This window comes from Boleophthalmus pectinirostris, unplaced genomic scaffold, assembly GCF_026225935.1.
Source record: "Boleophthalmus pectinirostris isolate CB_2022bp ecotype Guang Dong unplaced genomic scaffold, ASM2622593v1 HiC_scaffold_5, whole genome shotgun sequence".
Classification (NCBI taxonomy): Eukaryota; Metazoa; Chordata; class Actinopteri; order Gobiiformes; family Gobiidae; genus Boleophthalmus; species Boleophthalmus pectinirostris.
In genome coordinates this window covers 5,991,786-6,015,638 of record NW_026571404.1, presented here as the reverse complement: position 1 = coordinate 6,015,638, position 23,853 = coordinate 5,991,786, and the positions used below count along the sequence as shown (strand labels likewise).

The 23,853-nt window shown below is 43.7% G+C and overlaps 1 protein-coding gene across 2 annotated transcripts in view; it reads right to left on the bottom strand.

Annotated features, from left to right (window-relative positions):
• The window catches only part of cpeb3 (cytoplasmic polyadenylation element binding protein 3), a 214,335-nt gene that overhangs the window by 20,660 nt on the left and 169,822 nt on the right, over positions 1-23,853 (bottom strand). For both annotated transcript variants that reach the window (XM_055162839.1, XM_055162838.1), the window contains one exon: positions 3,730-3,848. In XM_055162839.1, coding sequence (XP_055018814.1) covers positions 3,730-3,848 — 119 coding nt within the window. The remainder of the gene's footprint in view (positions 1-3,729; positions 3,849-23,853) is intronic.

Here is a 23,853-nt window from a genome sequence, read left to right as displayed (position 1 = left end):
TAAAAAGATGTGTGTGGTTTCAGAGTTGGGCCTATTTATTTGGTCGAAAACGTTGCTCAGAATATCCAAGCTGCTTCTTCAGTTCTGGTCAGACGCTGGACGACACTTGTTATATCTGTCTGAAAGGAGGAGACAACGACACTGAAACTAGTCCCAGTCAAGTCCCAAGTCCAAGTCGTCTGCTTTGAGCTTCAACTCATTTCAAGTCTTAGATTTTTTGAATTTTAAGATAAATTGTACTTAAAAAATCACAGTATATTTATATATGAGTATTTATATAAGAGTTGTAGAAATTTATTTAGTTAATTTTTTCCTTTTTAAATGTCTTGACAAGATCTTAGTGTGAATCATTACGGCCAGAATAGAAAGAATTCAGATTTAAAAGTGATTCTCAAGTCACAGGACTCGAGTCCGAGTCGAGTCCCGAGTCACTGACCTTCGAGTCCGAGTCGAGTCCCGAGTCACTGACCTTCGAGTCCGAGTCGAGTCCCGAGTCACTGACCTTCAAGTCCGAGTCGAGTCCCGAGTCACTGACCTTCGAGTCCGAGTCGAGTCCCGAGTCACTGACCTTCGAGTCCGAGTCGAGTCCCGAGTCACTGACCTTCGAGTCCGAGTCGAGTCCGAGTCACTGACCTTCAAGTCCAAGTCGAGTCCCGAGTCACTGACCTTCAAGTCCGAGTCAAGTCCCGAGTCACTGACCTTCAAGTCCGAGTCGAGTCCCGAGTCACTGACCTTCGAGTCCAAGTCGAGTCCGAGTCACTGACCTTCGAAGTCCGAGTCACTGACCTTCAAGTCCAAGTCGAGTCCCCGAGTCACTGACCTTCAAGTCCGAGTCGAGTCCCGAGTCACTGACCTTCGAGTCCAAGTCGAGTCCGAGTCGAGTCACTGACCTTCAAGTCCGAGTCGAGTCCCAAGTCACTGACCCAAGTCCCGAGTCACTGACCTTCGAGTCCAAGTCGAGTCCGAGTCACTGACCAAGTCGAGTCGAGTCCCGAGTCACTGACCTTCAAGTCCAAGTCGAGTCCGAGTCACTGACCTTCAAGTCCAAGTCGAGTCCCGAGTCACTGACCTTCGAGTCCAAGTCGAGTCCCGAGTCACTGACCTTCAAGTCCGAGTCAAGTCCCGAGTCACTGACCTTCAAGTCCGAGTCGAGTCCCGAGTCACTGACCTTCGAGTCCAAGTCGAGTCCGAGTCACTGACCTTCAAGTCCGAGTCAAGTCCCAAGTCACTGACCTTCAAGTCCGAGTCGAGTCCCGAGTCACTGACCTTCGAGTCCAAGTCGAGTCCGAGTCACTGACCTTCAAGTCCCGAGTCACTGACCTTCAAGTCCAAGTCGAGTCCGAGTCACTGACCTTCAAGTCCAAGTCGAGTCCCGAGTCACTGACCTTCGAGTCCAAGTCGAGTCCCGAGTCACTGACCTTCAAGTCCGAGTCAAGTCCCAAGTCACTGACCTTCAAGTCCGAGTCGAGTCCCGAGTCACTGACCTTCAAGTCCGAGTCGGGTTTTTCAATAAATATTTCAGTTTGGCCCAGGTCGTAGTCGTCAGGCTGGTGTCTCCTAGTGCCTCTGCTCAATTTCATTTCTCTCCAGCGACTCGATCAGGAATCAAAATACAATAAACAGTTCACAAAAAAGTGCAAGTTCGGGAACCAAAAGAGCCACATATTTAGTGTTGGCAACGATCACGACCAAATAGCAGCGATTGGTTAAATAAAAACCTTCGGGCACCAGACAATCAGTGAAAGTGATATATTCAGTGTTACCAGTTACTAAGATGGAGGATTTAAAGCGATCGAGGATAAAGAGAATGTTTGGTGAATTTCATCAAGGGGAAAGACGTTATTGTCCTTCTTCCTACGGGATTTGGGAAAAACTTCCTATACCAGTTCTCCCCGTTAGTGGATCATTACAAACATGACAACCAAATAGCAGCGAATGATTAACTAACATAACTTTAGAAATAGATGGGACACAAATTCAAAGAGGAAATGAAACTAAATTTTTAGGAGTTATGATTGATGAAGGTTTAAACTGGAGTTTGTCTCATATAAATTACACAAAAGGAAACATTTCCAAAGCCATTGCTGTTCTGCATAAAATAAAGTTCTCACTAAATAGTCCAGCATTATTAACTTTGTTTAACTCTATAATTGTACCAGATCTGATGCACTGTGTGGAAATTTGGGGTTCAACATGTAAAACTTATCTACAACCTTTATTTATTTTACAAAAAAGGGCCTTGAGAATCATCACCAACAGTCATTGTAGAGAGACAAACAACCCAATATTTGTTCAACTTAAAGTGTTGAAAATGCAGGATATTGTCGACTTAAGTCTCCTCAAAGTCATGTATAAAGCAAAGTGTAATTTATTACCTGTAAATATTCAAAAACTGTTTGAGATGAGAACAAAACACTACAATTTAAAAGGAACCTACATGTTTAAAAAACCCAGATTCAGAACCAAGGTTATGGAGCGAAGTGTCGCTGTGAAAGAAGTTAAACTTATGGAAAAGTCTTGACAAAGAAATAAAAGAATCAAGTACAATGACGACATTTAAAAAACATATAAAATCGAATGCACTGTGTCTGTATGAAAAAGAAAACTAAGTTGTGTATAATAATGAAGATTTACTGTTTGCAATTGATCAATAATTGTGCCTGAACTGATCTGGAATGTTTAGTGACGATCAGTGTTGATGTTTTGTCTTGAAAAAGGAAAGGGGGCAGAGAACATAAGATTTTTTCTTCTTTCTGCTCCTTTTCATTCATTTCTTGTGTGTTTGATGTTGTGACACTGTCGATGTCTTTTTATGCTTTAAGAATGAAATAAATAATAAAAAAATAAAAAAAATAAATAAATAAAAAAAATGAAAAGTGCTGCCTACTGTCGAGCAAATTAAACCTAACAGTGCGAGGTCAGACGGTTTGCATGAAGTGAAACCAAGTCAAACCGGCTGATGAATCAGGTTAACGACTTAGTCCCAGTTTTTACTTTGGACCCTCTGTAAAATTGAGTTTGACGCCCCTGAGCTAAATAAACGTTTGTCCAGTTGACACGCTGAATTTCTCCTTTTCCCATGGATTCTACCCACATTTTACACACAGCATGACACTGTAAGAACATTGTTTTATGAATGAACTGCTCATTCACTGTGTATTTTTATTTCACTGTAATGGTAACAGTCTGGTCAGGGACCGGAGGTGGAAACTACCACTTTTGCTCAAGCTTGACTGTTTATTGCCCCTGCGTAAATGTAAGTGTCATGTAGCAGTGCGTGTGTTTGTTTATTTGCTGAAATGTTCCACAGTGGGGCTTTAAGCATGTGTAAGTGTGCCTCATAGTAACAGTAAAATGTCCCTGTTGTCCCCACAAGGCACATTTGTTTCTGTATAATCTTATATTATTGCCAGTCTGTAAAATAAATGACGTCTCGTGTGATCTGTGGGTCGTAAAACATATTTTTTTGTGCGTTTGTCAATTTCACTTGCCGAAATGTCCCATAGTGGAGCTTTAGACCTGTTTTGCAGTGTTTGTGTAATTTTTATTTGCTGAAATGTTCCATGTTGGGGCTTTAAACACATTTTGCAGTGCATGTGTCAACTTTTATTTGCTGAAATGTTCCACAGTGGAGCTCCAAGCATTTCTGTAGTGCATGTGTAGCTTTTCTATTTGCTGAAATGTCCCGCAGTGGGGCTTTAAGCACATTTTGCGGTGCGTGTGTCTCACCGGTTTGTCTTTGATGGTGGGGCTGGACACACACAGGTACAGTTTGTTTTCTTCTTCGATGCACGAGTCGATCAGAGCCTGAACCGAGCTCTCCTCCTGGAACAGCAGGAAGGCGTAACCTGCAAACACAAGACACAGGAGCAAAAGTGAGACACACACTCGTCCTCAAACACAACACACACGTCCAAGTGGTAATAAGTCTGACAAAATCTAGGAAAAAGGAGAAAATGTCCCAGTTTTTCATTCCATTGTCGTGTTCCGTTATGTTCAGCTCATCAATAATTCCAACCACACCTTAGGGCAAATCACTATTTGAGAGTTAAGAGTTAATTTCATTTTTTCATTTTTTTTTTTTCATTTATTTATTTGTTTGAGCCAGGTACAACAAAATTCAAAAACAATAACAAAAATAGTGATATGTACATGAACATATTTGGGACCTATGTTATTAGGTTCTTTTTTTCAGACCCAGAAATACGGAAACGTGCCCACAGGACTGTAAACCGGGACGAGGGGCTTTTTTACTCTCACACACCTGGGATACTGTCCTGAGGAAGTGGGACTGCAGGTGGCGCTGTCGTCCTGCCTCCACCGGTAGGAAGACAGAGACAAAACCTGTTTAAATCAGCTGAATGACACGTCACAGCAACATCACGTGACTCTGAGGAAGACGCTAGTGAACAGTCGAAACTGTCAGGTATGAAACAACACTCTGGGTCTGAAAAAAAGAACCTAATAACATAGAATATCGGAAGACCAAATGAACCTCATTGGACTATATTTGGGACCTGGTGCTCAAAAGGAGTAGGATGAAGTTGAAAAAACTTACAGAGTCTTACCCCAATTGTTTTACATAATCACGTGGTTCACATTTAAAAAAAAATTTTATATCACCTTTGGAGTGCTTACCTGACAAAAATATACCCAAATATATACAAAACCATATCCACACATACATACATACATACATACATATGTACATACAAATACACTTATACGCATCATAGATATCCAGTACATATACTCAATATAAATGTTTATACACATATGCATAACAAACATATACATACAGAAACATATTTTCGTTTATGGTCGAACATACTAATAATAATGTTATCGTAGGCACAAAGTTTATCGTTTATGATTGCACAAAATAAACAGTAATGAGAATGAAAAATTTAAGAATTTATGTTTTCGTTTATGGTCGTACAAACTAATAATAGTAATGAAGAAGGCACAAAAGTGATTAAATAATACAAAATAATATAACACTAGAAAACTAAAAAACAAAAAACTAGAGACAAAACTCGAAAGTGAGGACAAAAACCCAAAAGCAAATATTTAAACCCAAAGAGCTCAGACGGCATTGGACAAATAAATACCCAAACTATGTCACCGCTCGAACTCTGTGGTTAATCCAAGATTGAGACTTCTCTGAAATGCCCACAGAGCTGTGGACGGGTCACAACGAGGGCAAATACTGCGCTCACGATCAATGATCACAGGAGATTAGGACCTGCTCTCTCTGTCGTTTACACCTCTGCATAAATGTGTTGAAACTTGGCCTCATAATTAAAAAAAATAATAAAAATTTGGAAAATGACAACATGTGTTTTGCCACAAAACGTATATTGAACTTGTGACTAAATTAGGCTACGTTCTGACTGCAGCCTGAAGTGACCCAAATCCGATTTTTTGGCCTCTATGTTCCTGTATCTGATCTTTTATTGACAGTCTGAACGACACAGATCCGATTTTTTCAAATGTGACCGAGTCCACTTGGACATGTGCTCCTGAAACTGATACATATCTGATCTTTTGACATGTGACTTCAGTCTGAACGGTCAAAGTGCATTCATCCACCTACACGTTATCAACAAGACACAAACGTCACTATTCTGCGCTGAAGTAGGTGAAAATTGTTAATGAACTCTGTGTCACTGAAGTGAAGCACATCACCACTCACCACTCTTGGCTCCGTCTCCACATCCACACGTTCCTTTCAACAGACGTCGCTGCCGCTGCCCCACAAAACACCACGACCAAAAACCTCGTCCTTCTCCTTCTCAATCTCCTCCTTAAAACAAGTAAGTTGTTCATGTTCTGGCTCCGGTACGAGAGGAACTTTAAAATCTCCAGGTGCTCGATGCTGCGTCCATGTTTGGACAACTTCTGTAAACACAGAGACGCTCGCTGCGGTTGACGTCATCGTGTCTCCAGTGTCACATGTGGGACACTTTTGGGCCGTTTAATGTTCACACTGGAGTCACATACAAGTCACATTTAATTGGAAATGTGAACGACCTCGCAAAAACATCGGATTTCACAAAAAAATCAGAATTGAGCGTTAAGCCCTGCAGTCTGAACGCAGCCTTAGACACTGCACACTGTCGCGGCTGATAAAGTGAGTGTCAAAAGCAGAACTGAGCAGAGTAAAACTTTCTTAATTCAAGTCGTCTTAATTTGGCTAGATTTTAGTTTTTACAGTGTATAGTGCCCAAGTGTTCTTTGGGGGGTTATTAAGGTGGTATTTCGGGGTAAATAAAAAATAATAATCTTCTGCTCGCTCATGTGATGTGCAGATCCATAAGAGGTGCTGACATGTGACAGTGACGTCAGCTCCCACTGGGCACCACAGTTTTCTAATCTAACCACAGTAAACAAAGACCACAGACTCATGTGAAGACAAATACATGATATTCTAATCTGTCTAACAGCAAACAAACTAAACAGGACAGGAACTTCTGATAGAGATAAAGTCCTGACCTGTTCCCCAGATAACACGTCTGACTGGACGTGCCAACGTGGCAAAAGAAGAAATTAAATTAAAGTTTTGGTCGAATGGACAAAATAAACATTTGTGGATGGATTGTACCTGGACGACTGAGAGATTTACACACATCTTTAGAACATTTCACTTTATGTGAGTCGATTCACAAGTAAAATGATCTACCAATAGAATAAATGTGTTTTTCTTAATTCAAGCAACATTGGATTTTGTTTATTATTTTAAGTGCGAAGAGTTGTTGTTTTTCTTATTTAAGTGTAGCCACATGTAAGTCTTGTTCCACTGGCAGATCAAGTGAAACTGACTCAAATCATGATTTTCTTAATTCAAGTCATCTCAACTTTTTACAGTTTTACTCTAAACCAGGGGTGGGCAAACTACGGGCGGGGGCCATATGCAGCCCTTTAAACCTTTTAATCCGGCCCGCCTGCATTTCCTGCATTTCCCAGTAGATGGCGCACTATATATACCTTGAGGTGCGGCGTATTATTTTGGCCGCAATGCTTTACGGGAAAGTGTTCTTACAGGAGTCATTTTCTTGCAGCGTATTCGGACCATGAGTGAGGTAGAAGTGTTCACGACATAAAGCTGCACTGCGGCACATCATGTTTGTTCTCTTCAAATTGTCTGTTGAACCGAAGTCTCCATGAACAGACAGTTGTTTACTGTAGAGAAGCAAAGACCAGGAAATCTGAACATAAGATGTTTTGTTTTATCTGCTAAAAGAAAATAAAAAAGCCCAGTCTTTCCTTAACCGTATTAAAAATATTATTGATAGAGAAATGATTTTTATATGAGACACTGCTGCCTTAAATTATGTTCACTCTACTGTTAGTGTCATATTGTTTAGACCTGGTTTAGTCCTGGTTTTAGACCTGGTTTTAGTCCTAGTTTAGTCCTTGTTTAGTTCTGGTTTTAGTCCTGGTTTAGACCTGGTTTAGTCCTGGTTTTAGACCTGGTTTTAGTCCTAGTTTAGTCCTTGTTTAGTTCTGGTTTTAGTCCTGGTTTAGACCTGGTTTAGTCCTGGTTTTAGACCTGGTTTTAGTCCTAGTTTAGTCCTTGTTTAGTTCTGGTTTTAGTCCTGGTTTAGACCTGGTTTTGTCCTGGTTTTAGAGTCCTGGTTTTAGTCATAGTTTAGTCCTGGTTTAGTCCTGGTTTTAGTGTTGGTTTTAGTTCTGGTTTAATCCTGGTTTAGAAGTGGTTTAGTCCTGGTTTAGACCTGGTTTTAGTTCTGGTTTTTGTCCTGGTTTTAGTCCTGGTTTAGACCTGGTTTAGACCTGGTTTAGACCTGGTTTTAGTCCTAGTTTAGTCCTTGTTTAATCCTGGTTTAGTCCTGGTTTAGACTTGGTTTACACCTGGTTTTTGTCCTGGTTTTAGTCCTGGTTTAGACCTGGTTTAGACCTGGTTTTAGTCCTAGTTTAGTCCTTGTTTAATCCTGGTTTAGTCCTGGTTTAGCCCAAAATGTGAAAACATGAAAATCCCGCTGTGTAATCCATTTATTTCAACAAAGTAACTGTAATCCAATTACCACTCACTGAAACAGTAACTGTAACCGAATACAGTTACTCATAATTTGTACTCTGATTACTTAACTCCGGTACATGTAATCTGTTACTCCCCAACACTGCGTAGATTAGAACTACAGCCGACAGGAGCAGGACTTCGAGTATATTTCTATTAAAATCCCCCTGCGGCTCGTTCTGTCCTCTTAACCTGCCTGTTGTCCTTATTTCTCTTTCTCTTTCTCTTTCTCTTTCTCTTTCTCTCTTTCTCTCCTCCTGGTCTGCAGACGGTGATGAAACGGCCTGAAGTGCTCCTCTCTTGTAGCTCCATGTAAAATTCATCACTGGAAAAGAGAAAGAAGCGAGGCTGGACTTGGGCAGGTGAAAAGTTTGGGGAGAAACTCACTCTGCACCTGTAAATTATTCAGCGAAAAGCTCATTCAGGTCCGAGCTTTTAAAGAGAGAAGCACCAGACGGCGTCCATCACACACAGAAGAAGAAGAAGAAGAGGAGGAGGAAGAGGAGGAGGAAGAGGAGGAGGAGGAGGAGGAGGAGGAGGAGGAGGAGGAGGAGGAGGAGGAGGAGGAGGAGGAGGAGGAGGAGGAGGAGGAGGAGGAGGAGGAGGAGGAGGAGGAGGAGGAGGAGGAGGAGGAGGAGGAGGAGGAGGAGGAGGAGGAGGAGGAGGAGGAGGAGGAGGAGGAGGAGGAGGAGGAGGAGGAGGAGGAGGAGGAGGAGGAGGAGGAGGAGAGGAGGAGGAAGGAGGAAGGAGGAGGAGGAGGAGAGAGGAGAGAGGAGGAGGAGGAGGAGGAGAGGAGGAGAGGAGAGAGGAGGAGGAAGAGGAGGAGGAGGAGGAGGAGGAGGAGGAGGAGGAGGAGGAGGAGGAGGAGGAGGAGGAGAGGAGGAGGAGGAGGAGGAGGAGGAGGAGGAGGGAGGAGGAGGAGGAGGAGGAGGAGGAGGAGGAGGAGGAGGAGGAGGAGGAGGAGGAGGAGGAGGAGGAGGAGGAGGAGGAGGAGGAGGAGGAGGAGGAGGAGGAGGAGGAGGAGGAGGAGGAGGAGGAGAGGAGGAGGAGGAGGAGGAGGAGGAGGAGGAGGAGGAGGAGGAGGAGGAGGAGAGGAGGAGAGAGAGGAGGAAGAGGAGGAGAGAGAGGAGAGGAGGAGGAAGAGGAGGAGGAGGACGAAGAAGGAAGGAGGAGGAGAAGAAGAGGAAGAGGAGGAGGAGGAAGAAGAAGAATAGGAGGAGGAGGAGGAAGAAGAAGAAGAGAGGAGGAGGAAGGAGGAAAGGAGGAGGAGGAGAGGAGGAGGAGGAGGAGAAGAAGAGGAGGAGGAGGAGGAAGGAAGGAGGAGGAGAGAAGAAGAGGAGGAAGGAGGAGGAAGAAGAGGAGGAGGAGGAGGAGGAGGAGGAGGAGGAGGAGGAGGAGAGGAGGAGGAGGAGGAGGAGAGGAGGAGGAGAGAGGAGGAGGAGAAGAGAAGAGGAGGAGGAAGAAAAGCAGGAGGAGGAGGATGAAGAAAAGCAGGAGGAGGAGGAGGAGGACGAAGAAAAAGAGGAGGAGGAAGAGGAGGACGAAGAGGAGGAGGAGGAGGATGAAGAAGAAGAGGAGGAGGAGGATGAAAGGAGGAGGAGGAGGACGAAGAAGAGGAGGAGGAGAAGAGGAGGGAGGAGGAAGAGAAGAGGAGGAGAAGAGAAGAGGAGGAGGACGAAGAGAAGAGGAGGATGAAGAAGAAGAGGAGGAGGAGAAGAAGAGAGGAGGAGGAGGAGGAGGAGGAGAAGAGAGGAGGAGGAGGAGAAGAAGAAGAGGAGGAGGAGAAGAAGAGGAGGAGGAAGAAGAAGAGGAGGAGGAGGAGAGGAGGAGGAGGAGAAGAGAGGAGGAGAGAAGAAGAGGAGGAGGAGGATGAAGAAGAAGAGGAGGAGGAGGAAGAAGAGAAGAGGAGAGGAGGAAGAGGAGGAGGAGGAAGAAGAAGAGGAGGAGGATGAAGAAGAGGAGAGGAGAGGAAGAAGAAGAGGAGGATGAAGAAGAAGAGGAGGAGGAGGAAGAAGAGGAGGAGGAGGAGAAGAGAGGAGGAGAAGAAGAAGAGGAGGAGGAGGAAGAAGAGGAGGAGGAAGAAGAGGAGAGGAGGAGGATGAAGAAGAAGAGGAGGAGGAGGAGGAGAGGAGAAGAAGAAGAGGAGGAGGAGAAGAAGAAGAGGAGGAGGATGAAGAAGAAGAGGAGGAGGAGAAGAAGAGAGAGGAGGAGGATGAAGAAGAAGAGGAGGAGGAGGAAGAAGAAGAAGAGGAGGATGAAGAAGAAGAGGAGGAGGATGAAGAAGAAGAAGAGGAGGAGGATGAAGAAGAGGAGGAGGAGGATGAAGAAGAGGAGGAAGAAGAGGAGGAGGAGGAAGAAGAGGAGGATGAAGAAGAGGAGGATGATGAAGAAGAAGAGGAGGATGAAGAAGAGGAGGATGAAGAGGAGGACAAACAAAAGAAGCTGCACAGTTTTCCCTCAGGACTCGGTATCGGTATCGGTATCGGTGATTCCTGAGCCGATCTCCTCCTCGTCCCGTGTGTTTTTGGTCATGTGTTTGTTCCAGTAAAGTCTCGTCGGGTAAAGACAATATTTGTAGTTTTTAGAAAATCCGCCTCAGCTCCATGTTTATTTAAATCGATCAGTGACGTTTTCTTTGCACAGGATCAATAAAAACATGTGATAAAAAAGTGCCGACCAATCAGATCTCAGATAAAACCAGATCAGGAAACGACAAGGAGGCTTTGTGTTTTTTCTTTCTTTCTTTCAATCAACAATCAATTAATTTATCAATCTAAAATCTATCTAAAAATCTATCTATCTATCTATCTATCTATATTATCTTATCTATCTATCTATCTATCTATCCTTCTTCCAGTCTTTCTTTCAGTCTATCTTTCTTTCTTTCCAACTTTCTTTCTATCCTGCAATCAATCAATTTATCTATCTTTCTTTCGTTTTTCTTTCTGGCTTTTTATATTTCTATCGTTCTATCTTTTAATCTATCTATTTTTCTCTCTTATCTCTATCTATCGTTCTCTCTATCTGTCTGTCTGTCTGTATGTCTGTGTCATTTTTTCTTTCTATCTTTTTATCTATCTATCGTTCTATCTTTTTTCTTTCTTTCTATCTATCTTTTAATCTATCTATCTTTTTTCTCTCTATCTTTCTTCTTCTTTCTCTCTTTCTTTCTATATTTTTATCTATGTATCTTTCTTTCTATCTGTCTCTGTCTATCTATCTGTCTATCTTTCTATCTTTTAATCTATCTATCTTTCTATCTATCTTTCTATCTATCTATCCGCCTGTCTCCCTTTCTTTCTTTCTATCTTTCTATCTATATCTTTTTCTTTCTTTCTGTCTGTGTTGAATCTCCTCTTCTAACCCTCCTCTGCTCCCTCCCTCCTTTCCTCACATCTCCTCTCCTCTTCTCCTCACATCTGTTCTTCCTCTCTTCCCCTCCTCTATCCTCTACTCCCTCTATCCTCACATCTCCTCTGCTCTACTCCCTCTTTTCTGTGCTCCCTCTCTCCTCTCTCTCCTCTCCTCACATCTCCTCTCCTCCCTCATTCCTCTGCTCTTTCTCTCCCCTCCTCTATCTTCACATCTCCTCTGCTCCCTCCCTCCTCTCTCCTCACATCTCCCCTGCTCCCTCTCTTCTGTGCTCCCTCTCTCCTCTGCAAACCCTTTTCTCTCCCCTCTGCTCCCTTTCTCCTTCTCTCCCTCCTCTCCTCACATCTCCTCTCCTCTTTTTTTCTACTCCCTCTCTCCCTCCTCTCCTCACATCTCCTCTCCTCCCTCATTCCTCTTCTAACTCTCTTCTCTGCTCTCTCTATCCTCACTTTTCCTCTGCTCCTTCTCTCCCTCCCTCCTCTCCTCTCCTCACATCACCTCTCCCCCTCCTCTGCTCTCTCTCTCCTCTGTCTTCACATCTTCTTTACTCCCTCTCTCCTCTGCTCCCTCTCTCCTCTATCCTCTCTCTCCTTCTCTCCTCACATCTCCTTTGCTCCCTCTCTCCTCTCATCTCCTCTATTTCTTCTTTCTCTCCTCTATCTTCACATCTCCTCTGCTCCCTCTTTCCTCTCCTCTCTTCTCCTCTCCTCACATCTCCTCTACTAACCCTCCTCTGCTCCCTCTCTCCTCTGCAAACCCTTTTCTCTCTCCTCATCTCCCTTTCTCCTTCTCTCCTTCCTCTCCTCACATCTCCTCCTCCCTCATTCCTCTGCTCTTTCTCTCCTCTCCTCTATCTTCACATCTTCTTTACTCCCTCTCTCCTCTCCTCCCTCATTCCTCTGCTCCCTCGCTCCTCTCCTCACATCTCCTCCTCCCTCATTCCTCTGCTCTTTCACTCCTCTCCTCTATCTTCACATCTTCTTTACTCCCTCTCTCCTCTCTTCTCTGCTCTCTCTCTCCTCAATCCTCTCATCTCCTCTCCTCCCTCATTCCTCTGCTCCCTCGCTCCTCTCCTCACATCTCTTCTTCCTCTCTTCCCCTCCTCTATCCTCACATCTCCTCTGCTCCCTCTGTCCTCTGCTAACCCTCTCCTCCTCTCCTCTCCTCTTCCCTTCTTCTTGTCCCGCTTGTTCCTTCCGTGCGTGAGTCGTCGTCTTGAGTCTTCTGTACACTCTGTTCCCTCTGTCAGAAAGTGCAGCCTCCGCCTTTGTAACATTACGTTTGTGTTTTTAGCGTTTCACATTTGAGACTTTTCCTCACGTTAACTTTTTCCTTTATCAAAACCGGGACAAACGGCAAAAGAAAATCACAACATATAAACAAATAAACATATAAAACACAAGCTGAAGTTATATTTTAGATCCTCAGATGGACTCTAGTGTTTCACTCGTACCAAAATGACTTGCCAAATCCTAAATGTAATAATATCTGTACAAATATGGACAGGACCCTTCGTCTGCTTCGGTCGCGCCATCGCTGGACGAGATCTCCAAGAATCACCTCAGTTTGTCTTTGCTCCTTTTCCTCTTCTCTTCTTCTTTCAGCGACCTCAAAAACCGACTTTCTTTTGCGGCGAACCGGTCGTGGATTCTCGTCCGCCGTCGCGACAAACTTTGTGCGAAATGCGAGGAAGCGACAGTTCGAAAATGCCTCTAAGAACCGCTGCGTAAACCACGTAATCCCCGCACTCCGACGAGTCAGTTATACTAGAGAGTTTGATTGACAACCTAACAGCCAATAGAAAATGAGGGAGCCTCGTTTTCTATTGGCTGATGTTTATCTGGCCTCACTACGTCCACAGTTGATAGATTTTCGTTCTTTTTTTTTTTTGGTCATCATAATTACAAAGCTGCTGCGTCTCTGTAATGGTATTTTAATCTTTCACTGACAGTTTGAAACTAAAAAAAAATCCTCCATACAACCTTTAAGGTTAAGGAGGAACCCAGGACCTCCTGCACCAGCGTACGATCTGACAGTGGGTTCAACGATTTCATCCCGAAACCTAATGACGTCAGACGGCCGTTTTCTAGTCATTTGAGGTCTGTGTGTCCTTCCATGGATCTGCCTCCTCAGACCCACCACCAAACCGCTCAAGTGAACCACGTTGCAGCAGCAGAACGTTCTCCTCGTCTTCTCCAGACTCTTTCATGTCTATCTCAGGAGCTCACTGGTCAATCAATGAACCTGCCCAAGGACGACAGCTGGAGATTATCACTGGTGCTACAACCTGGTACAAACATCTCTCCTGTTAAGGTTCATGTAAATTGTGCACTGTCCCTGTCTCATTAAATAAATAAATATATAAATAGTATCAATCTCTTCATCGTCCAGGTGCTTCCTGCAGACTCAGGATGAACCCAGGACCTACTGCACCAGCGTACGGGACCTAACGGTGTCAGACATTCGTTTTCTAGTCGTTTGAGGTCTGTGTGTCTCTCCATGGATCTGCTTCCTCAGACCATCACTGACCCACCTCCAAACCGCTGATGTGAACCATGTTTGTGTCCTCCTCGTCTTCTCCAGACTCTTTCGCAGGAGCTCAGAGTGAACCCGCTCTCGTCCGTGAAAAGCTCAGAGCACCAGTGACGGATTTGCCAACTCTGGTGTCGTCCGGCGAACGCCAACTGAGCTCCACAGGCCCTCGTTAAAGGTTGTATGGAGGATTTTTTTTGTTTCAAATTGTCAATGATAGATTATAGTTAGATGCAGTAGCCTTGTAATTATGATGACCAAAAAAAAGAGAATAAAAATTCATCAACTCTGGACGTGGGTGGGGCTAAACATCTGCCAATAGATAACGACACTGCCTCGTTATCTGTGAGCTGACAGGCTGTCAATCAATCTCCCTACGTTTCTAGTGTAACTGACTTGCCTGCGCCGCCGGTACGTGGTTTACGTACGACTGTCACGCAGTCCACAGACGCAAGACGCACAGACGCTGTTTACTCCACCAACGCAACAGTTCTTAGCGGATTTTTTTTACCTATATCTTCCTCGCAGTTCGCACTAAGTTTGTTGCAATGGCGACAAGAATCCAGGAGCAGTTCGCCGCAAAAGAAAGTCCAGTTTTGAGGTCGCTGAAAGAAGAAGACAAGGGGAAAAAGCAGCGAAGCCAAACTAAGGTGATTCTTGAAGATTCATTCCAGCGATGGTGCGACTGAAGCAGACGCAAGGGTCTAAAGACTGACGCACTGGTCCACAAATTACTCCTGGACAGGAAACTTCTGCTTATTATGAAAACGTACTTTATTTCCAAGAGCGAGACAAACGTTTTTTCAGGACACGAAAGCGATATCCTATGTCTGAAAACGTCATTTTCAAGGCAAAGAAAGAGTCCGCTTGCTGCTGCGTGTTGTAGCTAGTTCATTCGCACTGAATCTCACGCAACTCTTCTCTGCTCCCCTTTCCTGCTCCTGTCCCCGCTGCCCGATCCGCTCTTCTCCCTGCTCCTCACTTCTCGTCCGCCAACGAAATGTCCGCACACCCCCTCCCCCCGCTCCTCACTTCTCCGTCTTGCCTAACTAACACTGTAGTTAGTTGTTTACAAGTCATGTGCAGCACCGGCTGTAAACAAACCTGTTTCTGGCGTAAGGAGGAGGCGGGAGGAGGCGTTTCTACGTAGGAGCTGTAGGGGGAGGGGGGGTGGTTTCACGCATGCGCAACATTTGAAAAAACAAACAGTCGCTGGATTTCTCGTTCCTTGGAAAATCCTCTATACAACCTTTAAGTCTGTTGGCGATCGTTTTGGGCAGAGACGTTCCCGCCCGTGTCCGTCTGGAGGTCATTCTGTAGGACACGGGCAGAGCTCCGCCTGTTCCTCTCACACAAAAGAGCAGATCTGGGTCCTGCTGATGGGTTGAGGATCTTCTACAAGCCCTGGTCCAGCTCCCCTAAAGTGACTGTGTGTCTCCTGAAATCTCCTCCATGCTCTTGACACTCTTCATTCCCATAAAAAGAGGCGGCGACCTTTTATTCCTCACACATTCGTATCCAGTGTTGGGAAGGTGACTTTTAAAATGTAATCCCCTACAGATTACAGATTACATACACCAAAATGTAGTTTGTAACGTGATCCGTTAAATTACTTAAAGTGAGTAACGTAATCTGAATACTGGATTACTTGATATTGTCATGCTTTTTAGTTTAGTCCTGGTTTAGTTCTAGTTTAGTCCCAGTATAGTTCTGGTTTTAGTCCTAGTTTAGTTCTGGTTTAGTTCTAGTTTAGTCCCAGTACAGTTCTGGTTTTAGTCCTGGTTTTAGTCCTGGTTTAGTTCTAGTTTAGACCTGGTTTAGTTCTGGTTTTAGTCCTGGTTTAGTCCTGGTTTAGTTCTAGTTTAGACCTAGTTTAGTTTTGATTTTAGTCCTGGTTTAGTCCTAGTTTAGTTCTGGTTTAGTTCTGGTTTAGTTCTAGTTTAGACCTAGTTTAGTTTTGGTTTCAGTCCTGGTTTAGTCCTAGTTTAGTCCCAGTATAGTTCTGGTTTTAGTCCTGGTTTTAGTCCTGGTTTAGTCCTGGTTTAGTTCTAGTTTAGACCTAGTTTAGTTTTGGTTTAATTCTGGTTTTAGTCCTAGTTTAGTTCTGGTTTTAGTCCTGGTTTTAGTCCTAGTTTAGTCCTGGTTTAGTTTTTGGTTTTAGTCCTGGTTTAGCCCAAAATGTGAAAACAGGAAAATTACCGCCCTGTAATCCATTTATTTCAACAAAGTAACTGTAATCCAATTACCACTCACTGAAACAGTAACTGTAACCGAATACAGTTACTCATAATTTGTACTCTGATTACTTTAATCTGGTACATGTAATCTGTTACTCCACAACACTGTTCGTATCGATATCCAACATATATTTATATTTTGTCACACTGAGATCTGTTCTGTTTTCAAAGCGTTTCTTTAATTTATTTTTTATTTTTTTTGGCAGTGTTTTTCTATTTCTGTCATTTCAAACCAATAATCACCTCGAACGTTGAGGAAAGCAGATGTGACGCTTCTTCCATCCAAATTCCAAACCGTGTTCAGAGATAAACGGGACACGACTCTAAATGAAGCGCAGGTGACTGCTTCTGCCGAGTGCCATGAAAAAACTTCTGACTCCTGGAATTTTCAACAAATACAAAGTGTCTCCGTCTGAACCCGGCGCCTCGCAGAAGTACAGCTCACAGCGAGTAACAGGCCCACAGCAGAGGCTTTCTCAGCTTCAGTTCAGAACGCTGCCTCCTCGACCCGGACACGGATTAAAAAAAAAAAAGAAAAAAATGGATGAAAGAATCGATTTGAATCCGTGTGTCATTCGTTTATTCATTTTTCAATATAAAACCAAAAATAAGAAAACAAAAAAACAACAGTTTTCTTCACTATTTGTCTCCAAAACCAAAATGAAAAAACAGAAAATGATTAGTTTTTTCAGTTTTTGATTTTGTGTTTAAATGAAGAATGGAAAAAACAGATAAAGGCCGTTTCCCGTTTACGTGACTCATGTGACTGCGATGTTGGACTTTTGCACCGGGTACGGACTGAACCAGGACTGATCCAGGTCCGGGACCAGACCGAGACCAGGGCGGGACTAAAGCAGATTCCGAGCTTTGATTCTGAGCCTCCGCGGGGTTCGAGCCTCAGCTTCGAGCTCCGGCGCTGCCCTGAGCTCTGAGCCTCCAGTCTGGTCCCGGACCTGGTCCATTTGAACCAAAAGCTCTTAGTTTGGTTCATTTTCGTTGGTGTGAAAGCGTCAGTCGGATGCTTTGCTCCACCTCGGAACCAGACGTGGTTCTTGAGCGGACGACTGGAGCAGCTCGTCCGGACCTGTAGTCCACAGAACATTCTCACTTTCCCCACACAGAACCAGCGCGGAGACGATGACACGGAACAGCTCCCGGACCGTCTGGTCTGGTCTGGTCTGGTCAGTCTGGTCCCGCTCTCCGGGTCCCAGTCTGGTCCTGGTCTCAGTCTCGCTCTGGTCCCGGTCTGGTCCCGGTCTCAGTCCCGGTCTGGTCACAGTCCAGTCCCGCTCTGGTCCCGCTCTAGTCCCGGTCTCAGTCCCAGTCTGGTCCCAGTCTGAGTCCCGGTCTGGTCCCGGTCTGGTCGGTCGGTCCAGTGGTCTGGTCCCCTCTAGTCCGGTCTCAGTCTGGTCCCAGTCTGGTCTCTCCCGGTCTCAGTCCTCTGGTCCCAGTCTGGTCCCTGGCTTCTGGTCCACAGTCTGGTCCCTGGCTCTGGTCCTGGTCTGGTCCTCGGTCTCGGTCTCAGTCCCAGTCTGGTCCCGGTCTCAGTCCCGCTCTGGTCCTGGTCTGGTCCCCGTCTGATCTCGGACCTGGATCAGTCCTGGTTCAGTCCGTACGTGGTGCAAAAGTTCGGCATCACAGTCACTGAAGTCACGTAAACGGGAAATGGCTGTTATCTGTTTTTTCTATTTTTCATTTAAACACAAAATCGAAAACTGAAAAAACAAATCGTCACCGTTTTTTTATTTTGGTTTTGGAGACAAATAATGAAGAAAACAGTTGTTTTTTCGTTTTCTTATATTTGGTTTTATATTGAAAAACGAATGAACGAACGACACACAGATTGATTTGGCCTCAACTTTGCAGATGAAGGTTTATAGTTAAAAGAAACAACAAATACATCACAATAAACTGTACAATAATTAAAGGTGCACTCTTAATCTTTTCTGATGCATGATTACAGGTCTCATCTGTGGAGAGGCGACCCCGCTCAGAGTAAGAATGAATACTTATTTGAGCAATTTTTGAGCAATAAAAACACCTGCAATGGAATAAATGCAAGACAGATGAGTTTAATGTCATACTGTGGAACATTCTAGTAAAAACAATAACATTTCCATGGAGACAAACCCTGTGGCTTCCCTCCACCAGAAAAGTTACGCAATGCACCTTTACACTGCTCCTTACTCTCCTGCTACTATGGTCAAATAAGCAAACACAAATATGAATAAATTACAGTGTTGATATTTTTTTTCAGAAGTAGTTTGACCACATACTAATATTACTCAAATAAAAAACAAAAAACAAAAAAAAACATTATATATTAAAGTTAGTACAGTTTGGTCGACAGTGATCGGTTCGTTTAAGATCATTTAGAATTACAGAATAAACATATTTTATCATTTTACCTCATGATGGAATAAAACTGCATTGATTTTATTTAAGAGGTGTTTTTTTATTACATTTTTTGCAAGGTGACCTCACTAAACCAGAACTAAACCAGAACTAAACCAGAACTAAACCAGGACTAAACCAGGACTAAACCAGAACTAAACCAGAACTAAACCAGAACTAAACCAGAACTAAACCAGGAACTAAACCAGAACTAAACCAGGACTAAACCAGAAACCCTAAACCAGGACTAAACCAGAACTAAACCAGAACTAAAACCAGAACTAAACCAGGACTAAACCAGAACTAAACCAGAACTAACTAAACCAGAACTAAACCAGAACTAAACCAGACTAAACCAGACTAAACCAGGACTAAACCAGGACTAAACCAGAACTAAACCAGGACTAAACCTGGATTAAACCAGAACTAAACCAGAACTAAACCAGAACTAAACCAGAACTAAACCTGGACTAAACCAGGTCTAAACCAGGACTAAACAAGGTCTAAACCAGGTCTAAACAAGGTCTAAACCAGGACTAAACCAGGTCTAAACCAGGACTAAACAAGGTCTAAACCAGGTCTAAACTTAGATTAAACCAGGACTAAACCAGGTCTAAACCAGGACTAAACAAGGTCTAAACCAGGACTAAACAAGGTCTAAACCAGGTCTAAACTTAGATTAAACCAGGACTAAACCAGGTCTAAACCAGGACTAAACAAGGTCTAAACCAGGACTAAACCAGGACTAAACCAGGTCTAAACCAGGACTAAACCAGGTCTAAACCAGGACTAAACCAGGTCTAAACCAGGACTAAACAAGGTCTAAACCAGGTCTAAACTTAGATTAAACCAGGACTAAACCAGGTCTAAACCGGGTCTAAACCAGGACTAAACAAGGTCTAAACCAGGACTAAACAAGGTCTAAACCAGGTCTAAACTTAGATTAAACCAGGACTAAACCAGGTCTAAACCAGGACTAAACAAGGTCTAAACCAGGTCTAAACTTCGATTAAACCAGGACTAAACCAGGTCTAAACCAGGACTAAACAAGGTCTAAACCAGGACTAAACATGGTCTAAACCAGGACTAAACCAGAACTAAACCTGGATTAAACCAGGTCTAAACCAGGTCTAAACCAGGTCTAAAACAGGACTAAACAAGGTCTAAACCAGGTCTAAAACAGGACTAAACAAGGTCTAAACCAGGACTAAACCAGGTCTAAACCAGAACTAAACCAGGCCTAAAATAGAACTAAACCAAGACTAAACCAGGACTAAATCATGTTGCCCGGACCGTGTCTCCTCTTCTTCTATCAATAATATTTTTAATTTGGTTCAGTAAAATCTGGGCTTTTTTATTTTCTTTTAATAGACAAAACTTCTTATGTGAAGATTTCCTCGTCTTTGTTTCTTTACAGCAAATCAAGTAATCCAAAGTATTCAGATTACATTACTCACTTTAAGTAATTTAATGGATTAAGTTACAAACTACATTTTGGGGTGTGTAATCTGTAATCTGTAGGGGATTACATTTTAAAAGTCACCTTCCCAACACTGAAGATTCGTCACAATCAAACTGAAATAAACAATATATCTTGTCTCCTAACTTGATCTAAACGTCGAAGCCTAAAGTTCAGCTCAGTCTTTTTGTCAGTTCCTCTGAACATGTTTAAAACGTGAACACAGACCAATAATTAAAACATAAATCCTTCCAAAACTGTCCTTCTTCTGACTTCTGGAGTACGACTTTGGCGAACGGGGGATGATAAAAACGCGGTAATTGGGCTGAAACTGAACCCTGCATCATTTACGACTAAATATTTACAAATGGACGTGGACAGACTCTAACTGCTGCGGCGAGACTCGTTTTGTGGTTTTAAAATGTTCATATTCACCTGCTCCACATGATCCTGGTTGTTTATTTTGCTATTTTGTCTGTATTTCGCTATAAAAAGTAATAAACCACTAAAACCATTTCTCTTAGTCCTGGTTTAGACCTGGTTTAGTCCTGGTTTAGTCCTGGTTTAGACCTGGTTTAGACCTGGTTTAGTCCTGGTTTAATCCTGGTTTAGACCTGGTTTAGTCCTGGTTTAGACCTGGTTTAGTCCTGGTTTAGACCTGGTTTAGTTTAGTCCTGGTTTAGTCCTGGTTTAGTCCTGGTTTAGACCTGGTTTAGTCCTGGTTTAGTCCTGGTTTAGTCCTGGTTTAGTCCTGGTTTAGACCTGGTTTAGTCCTGGTTTAGTCCTGGTTTAGACCTGGTTTAGTCCTGGTTTAGTCCTGGTTTAGTCCTGGTTTAGTCCTGGTTTAGTCCTGGGTTTAGACCTGGTTTAGACCTGGTTTAGTCCTGGTTTAGTCCTGGTTTAGACCTGGTTTAGTCCTGGTTTAGTCCTGGTTTAGTCCTGGTTTAGACCTGGTTTAGTCCTGGTTTAGACCTGGTTTAGTCCTGGTTTAGTCCTGGTTTAGACCTGGTTTAGTCCTGGTTTAGTCCTGGTTTAGACCTGGTTTAGTCCTGGTTTAGTCCTGGTTTAGTCCTGGTTTTAGACCTGGTTTAGTCCTGGTTTAGTCCTGGTTTAGACCTGGTTTAGACCTGGTTTAGACCTGGTTTAGTCCTGGTTTAGACCTGGTTTTAGTCCTGGTTTAGTCCTGGTTTAGACCTGGTTTAGTCCTGGTTTAGACCTGGTTTAGTCCTGGTTTAGACCTGGTTTAGTCCTGGTTTAGTCCTGGTTTAGACCTGGTTTAGTCCTGGTTTAGACCTGGTTAGTCCTGGTTTTAGACCTGGTTTAGACCTGGTTTAGTCCTGGTTTAGACCTGGTTTAGTCCTGGTTTAGACCTGGTTTAGTCCTGGTTTTAGACCTGGTTTAGTCCTGGTTTTAATCCTGGTTTAGACCTGGTTTAGTCCTGGTTTAGACCTGGTTTAGTCCTGGTTTAGACCTGGTTTAGACCTGGTTTAGACCTGGTTTAGTCCTGGTTTAGTCCTGGTTTTAGACCTGGTTTTAGTCCTGGTTTAGACCTGGTTTAGTCCTGGTTTAGTCCTGGTTTAGACCTGGTTTAGTCCTGGTTTAGACCTGGTTTAGTCCTGGTTTAGACCTGGTTTTAGTCCTGGTTTAGACCTGGTTTAGTCCTGGTTTAGTCCTGGTTTAGACCTGGTTTAGTCCTGGTTTAGACCTGGTTTAGTCCTGGTTTAGACCTGGTTTAGTCCTGGTTTAGTCCTGGTTTAGTCCTGGTTAGTCCTGGTTTAGACCTGGTTTAGTCCTGGTTTAGACCTGGTTTAGTCCTGGTTTAGACCTGGTTTAGTCCTGGTTTAGTCCTGGTTTAGTCCTGGTTTAGTCCTGGTTTAGACCTGGTTTAGTCCTGGTGGTTTAGACCTGTTTAGACCTGGTTTAGTCCTGGTTTAGTCCTGGTTTAGACCTGGTTTAGTCCTGGTTTAGTCCTGGTTTAGACCTGGTTTAGGTTTAGTCCTGTTTACCTGGTTTAGTCCTGGTTTAGACCTGGTTTAGTCCTGGTTTAGTCCTGGTTTAGTCCTGGTTAGACCTGGTTTAGTCCTGGTTTAGACCTGGTTTAGTTCTGGTTTAGACCTGGTTTAGTCCTGGTTTAGTCCTGGTTTAGTTTAGTCCTGGTTTAGACCTGGTTTAGTCCTGGTTTAGTCCTGGTTAGACCTGGTTTAGTCCTGGTTTAGACCTGGTTTAGTCCTGGTTTAGACTGGTTTAGTCCTGGTTTATCCTGGTTTAGACCTGGTTTAGACCTGGTTTTAGACCTGGTTTAGTCCTGGTTTAGTCCTGGTTTAGTCCTGGTTTAGTCCTGGTTTAGACCTGGTTTAGTCCTGGTTTAGACCTGGGTTTAGTCCTGGTTTAGACCTGGTTTAGACCTGGTTTAGTCCTGGTTTAGACCTGGTTTAGACCTGGTTTAGACCTGGTTTAGTCCTGGTTTAGACCTGGTTTAGTCCTGGTTTAGTCCTGGTTTTAGACCTGGTTTAGTCCTGGTTTAGACCTGGTTTAGTCCTGGTTTAGACCTGGTTTAGACCTTTTAGACCTGGTTTAGTCCTGGTTTAGTCCTGGTTTAGACCTGGTTTAGTCCTGGTTTAGACCTGGTTTAGACCTGTTTAGTCCTGGTTTAGACCTGGTTTAGTCCTGGTTTAGACCTGGTTTAGTCCTGGTTTAGACCTGGTTTAGTCCTGGTTTAGTCCTGGTTTAGTCCTGGTTTAGTCCTGGTTTAGTCCTGGTTTAGTCCTGGTTTAGACCTGGTTTAGTCCTGGTTTACCTGGTTTAGGACCTGGTTTAGTCCTGGTTTAGTCCTGGTTTAGTCCTGGTTTAGTCCTGGTTTAGACCTGGTTTAGTCCTGGTTTAGACCTGGTTTAGTCCTGGTTTAGACCTGGTTTAGTCCTGGTTTACCTGGTTTACCTGGTTTAGTCCTGGTTTAGTCCTGGTTTAGTCCTGGTTAGACCTGGTTTAGTCCTGGTTTAGACCTGGTTTAGACCTGGTTTAGTCCTGGTTTAGTCCTGGTTTAGTCCCTAAAGTTCAGCTCAGTCTTTTTGTCAGTTCTTCTGAACATGTTTAAAACGTGAACACAGACCAATAATTAAAACATAAATCCTTCCAAAACTGTCCTTCTTCTGACTTCTGGAGTACGACTTTGGCGAACGGGGGGATGATAAAAACGCGGTAATTGGGCTGAAACTGAACCCCGCTGTCGTTTGTGCGTTCGCCGCGAGAGCGCGAAGGAAGAGGAAGCAATACGGTCTGCGCTTGAATGGAGACTCTAACTTTAGCTCCAGTCCAAAATAGCATGTCATTTCCTCACATCGAAATTGTTAAATCCGCTCTTTTTCAGCCGAGGAGATCATTACCAGCCTCATAATGCCCGAAAAAAAAAAAAAAAAAATCACGTTCTTCTTTTATAATTTTGCTTGAACTTTTACAGAATGTCTTTATAATAGCTTCTAGGAATAACTTAAAGAGGGGGGCATTACGCAAAATCGGTTTTATTTTGGCTTTCTACGATGTTGTAATGTTTCTCTCTCGTCAGAAACAAGCCCGGAGAGGTTTTTTAGACGTCATCCGAGCGCGTTCCAGTCATTTAAAGGTTGTATAGAGGATTTTTTCAGGGAAGAAAAATACAGCGACAGTCCTTTGTCAAACCTCCTCCCGCCTCTTTACTCTAGAAATCACACTTGTTTACATCCAGTGCGTCTTCGGAATTACTGTTGAAGTTTCCTGTCTAGAAATAATTTAATGACCGACGCGTCAGTTTTTAGACCCTTCGTCCGCTTCGGTCGCGCCGTCGC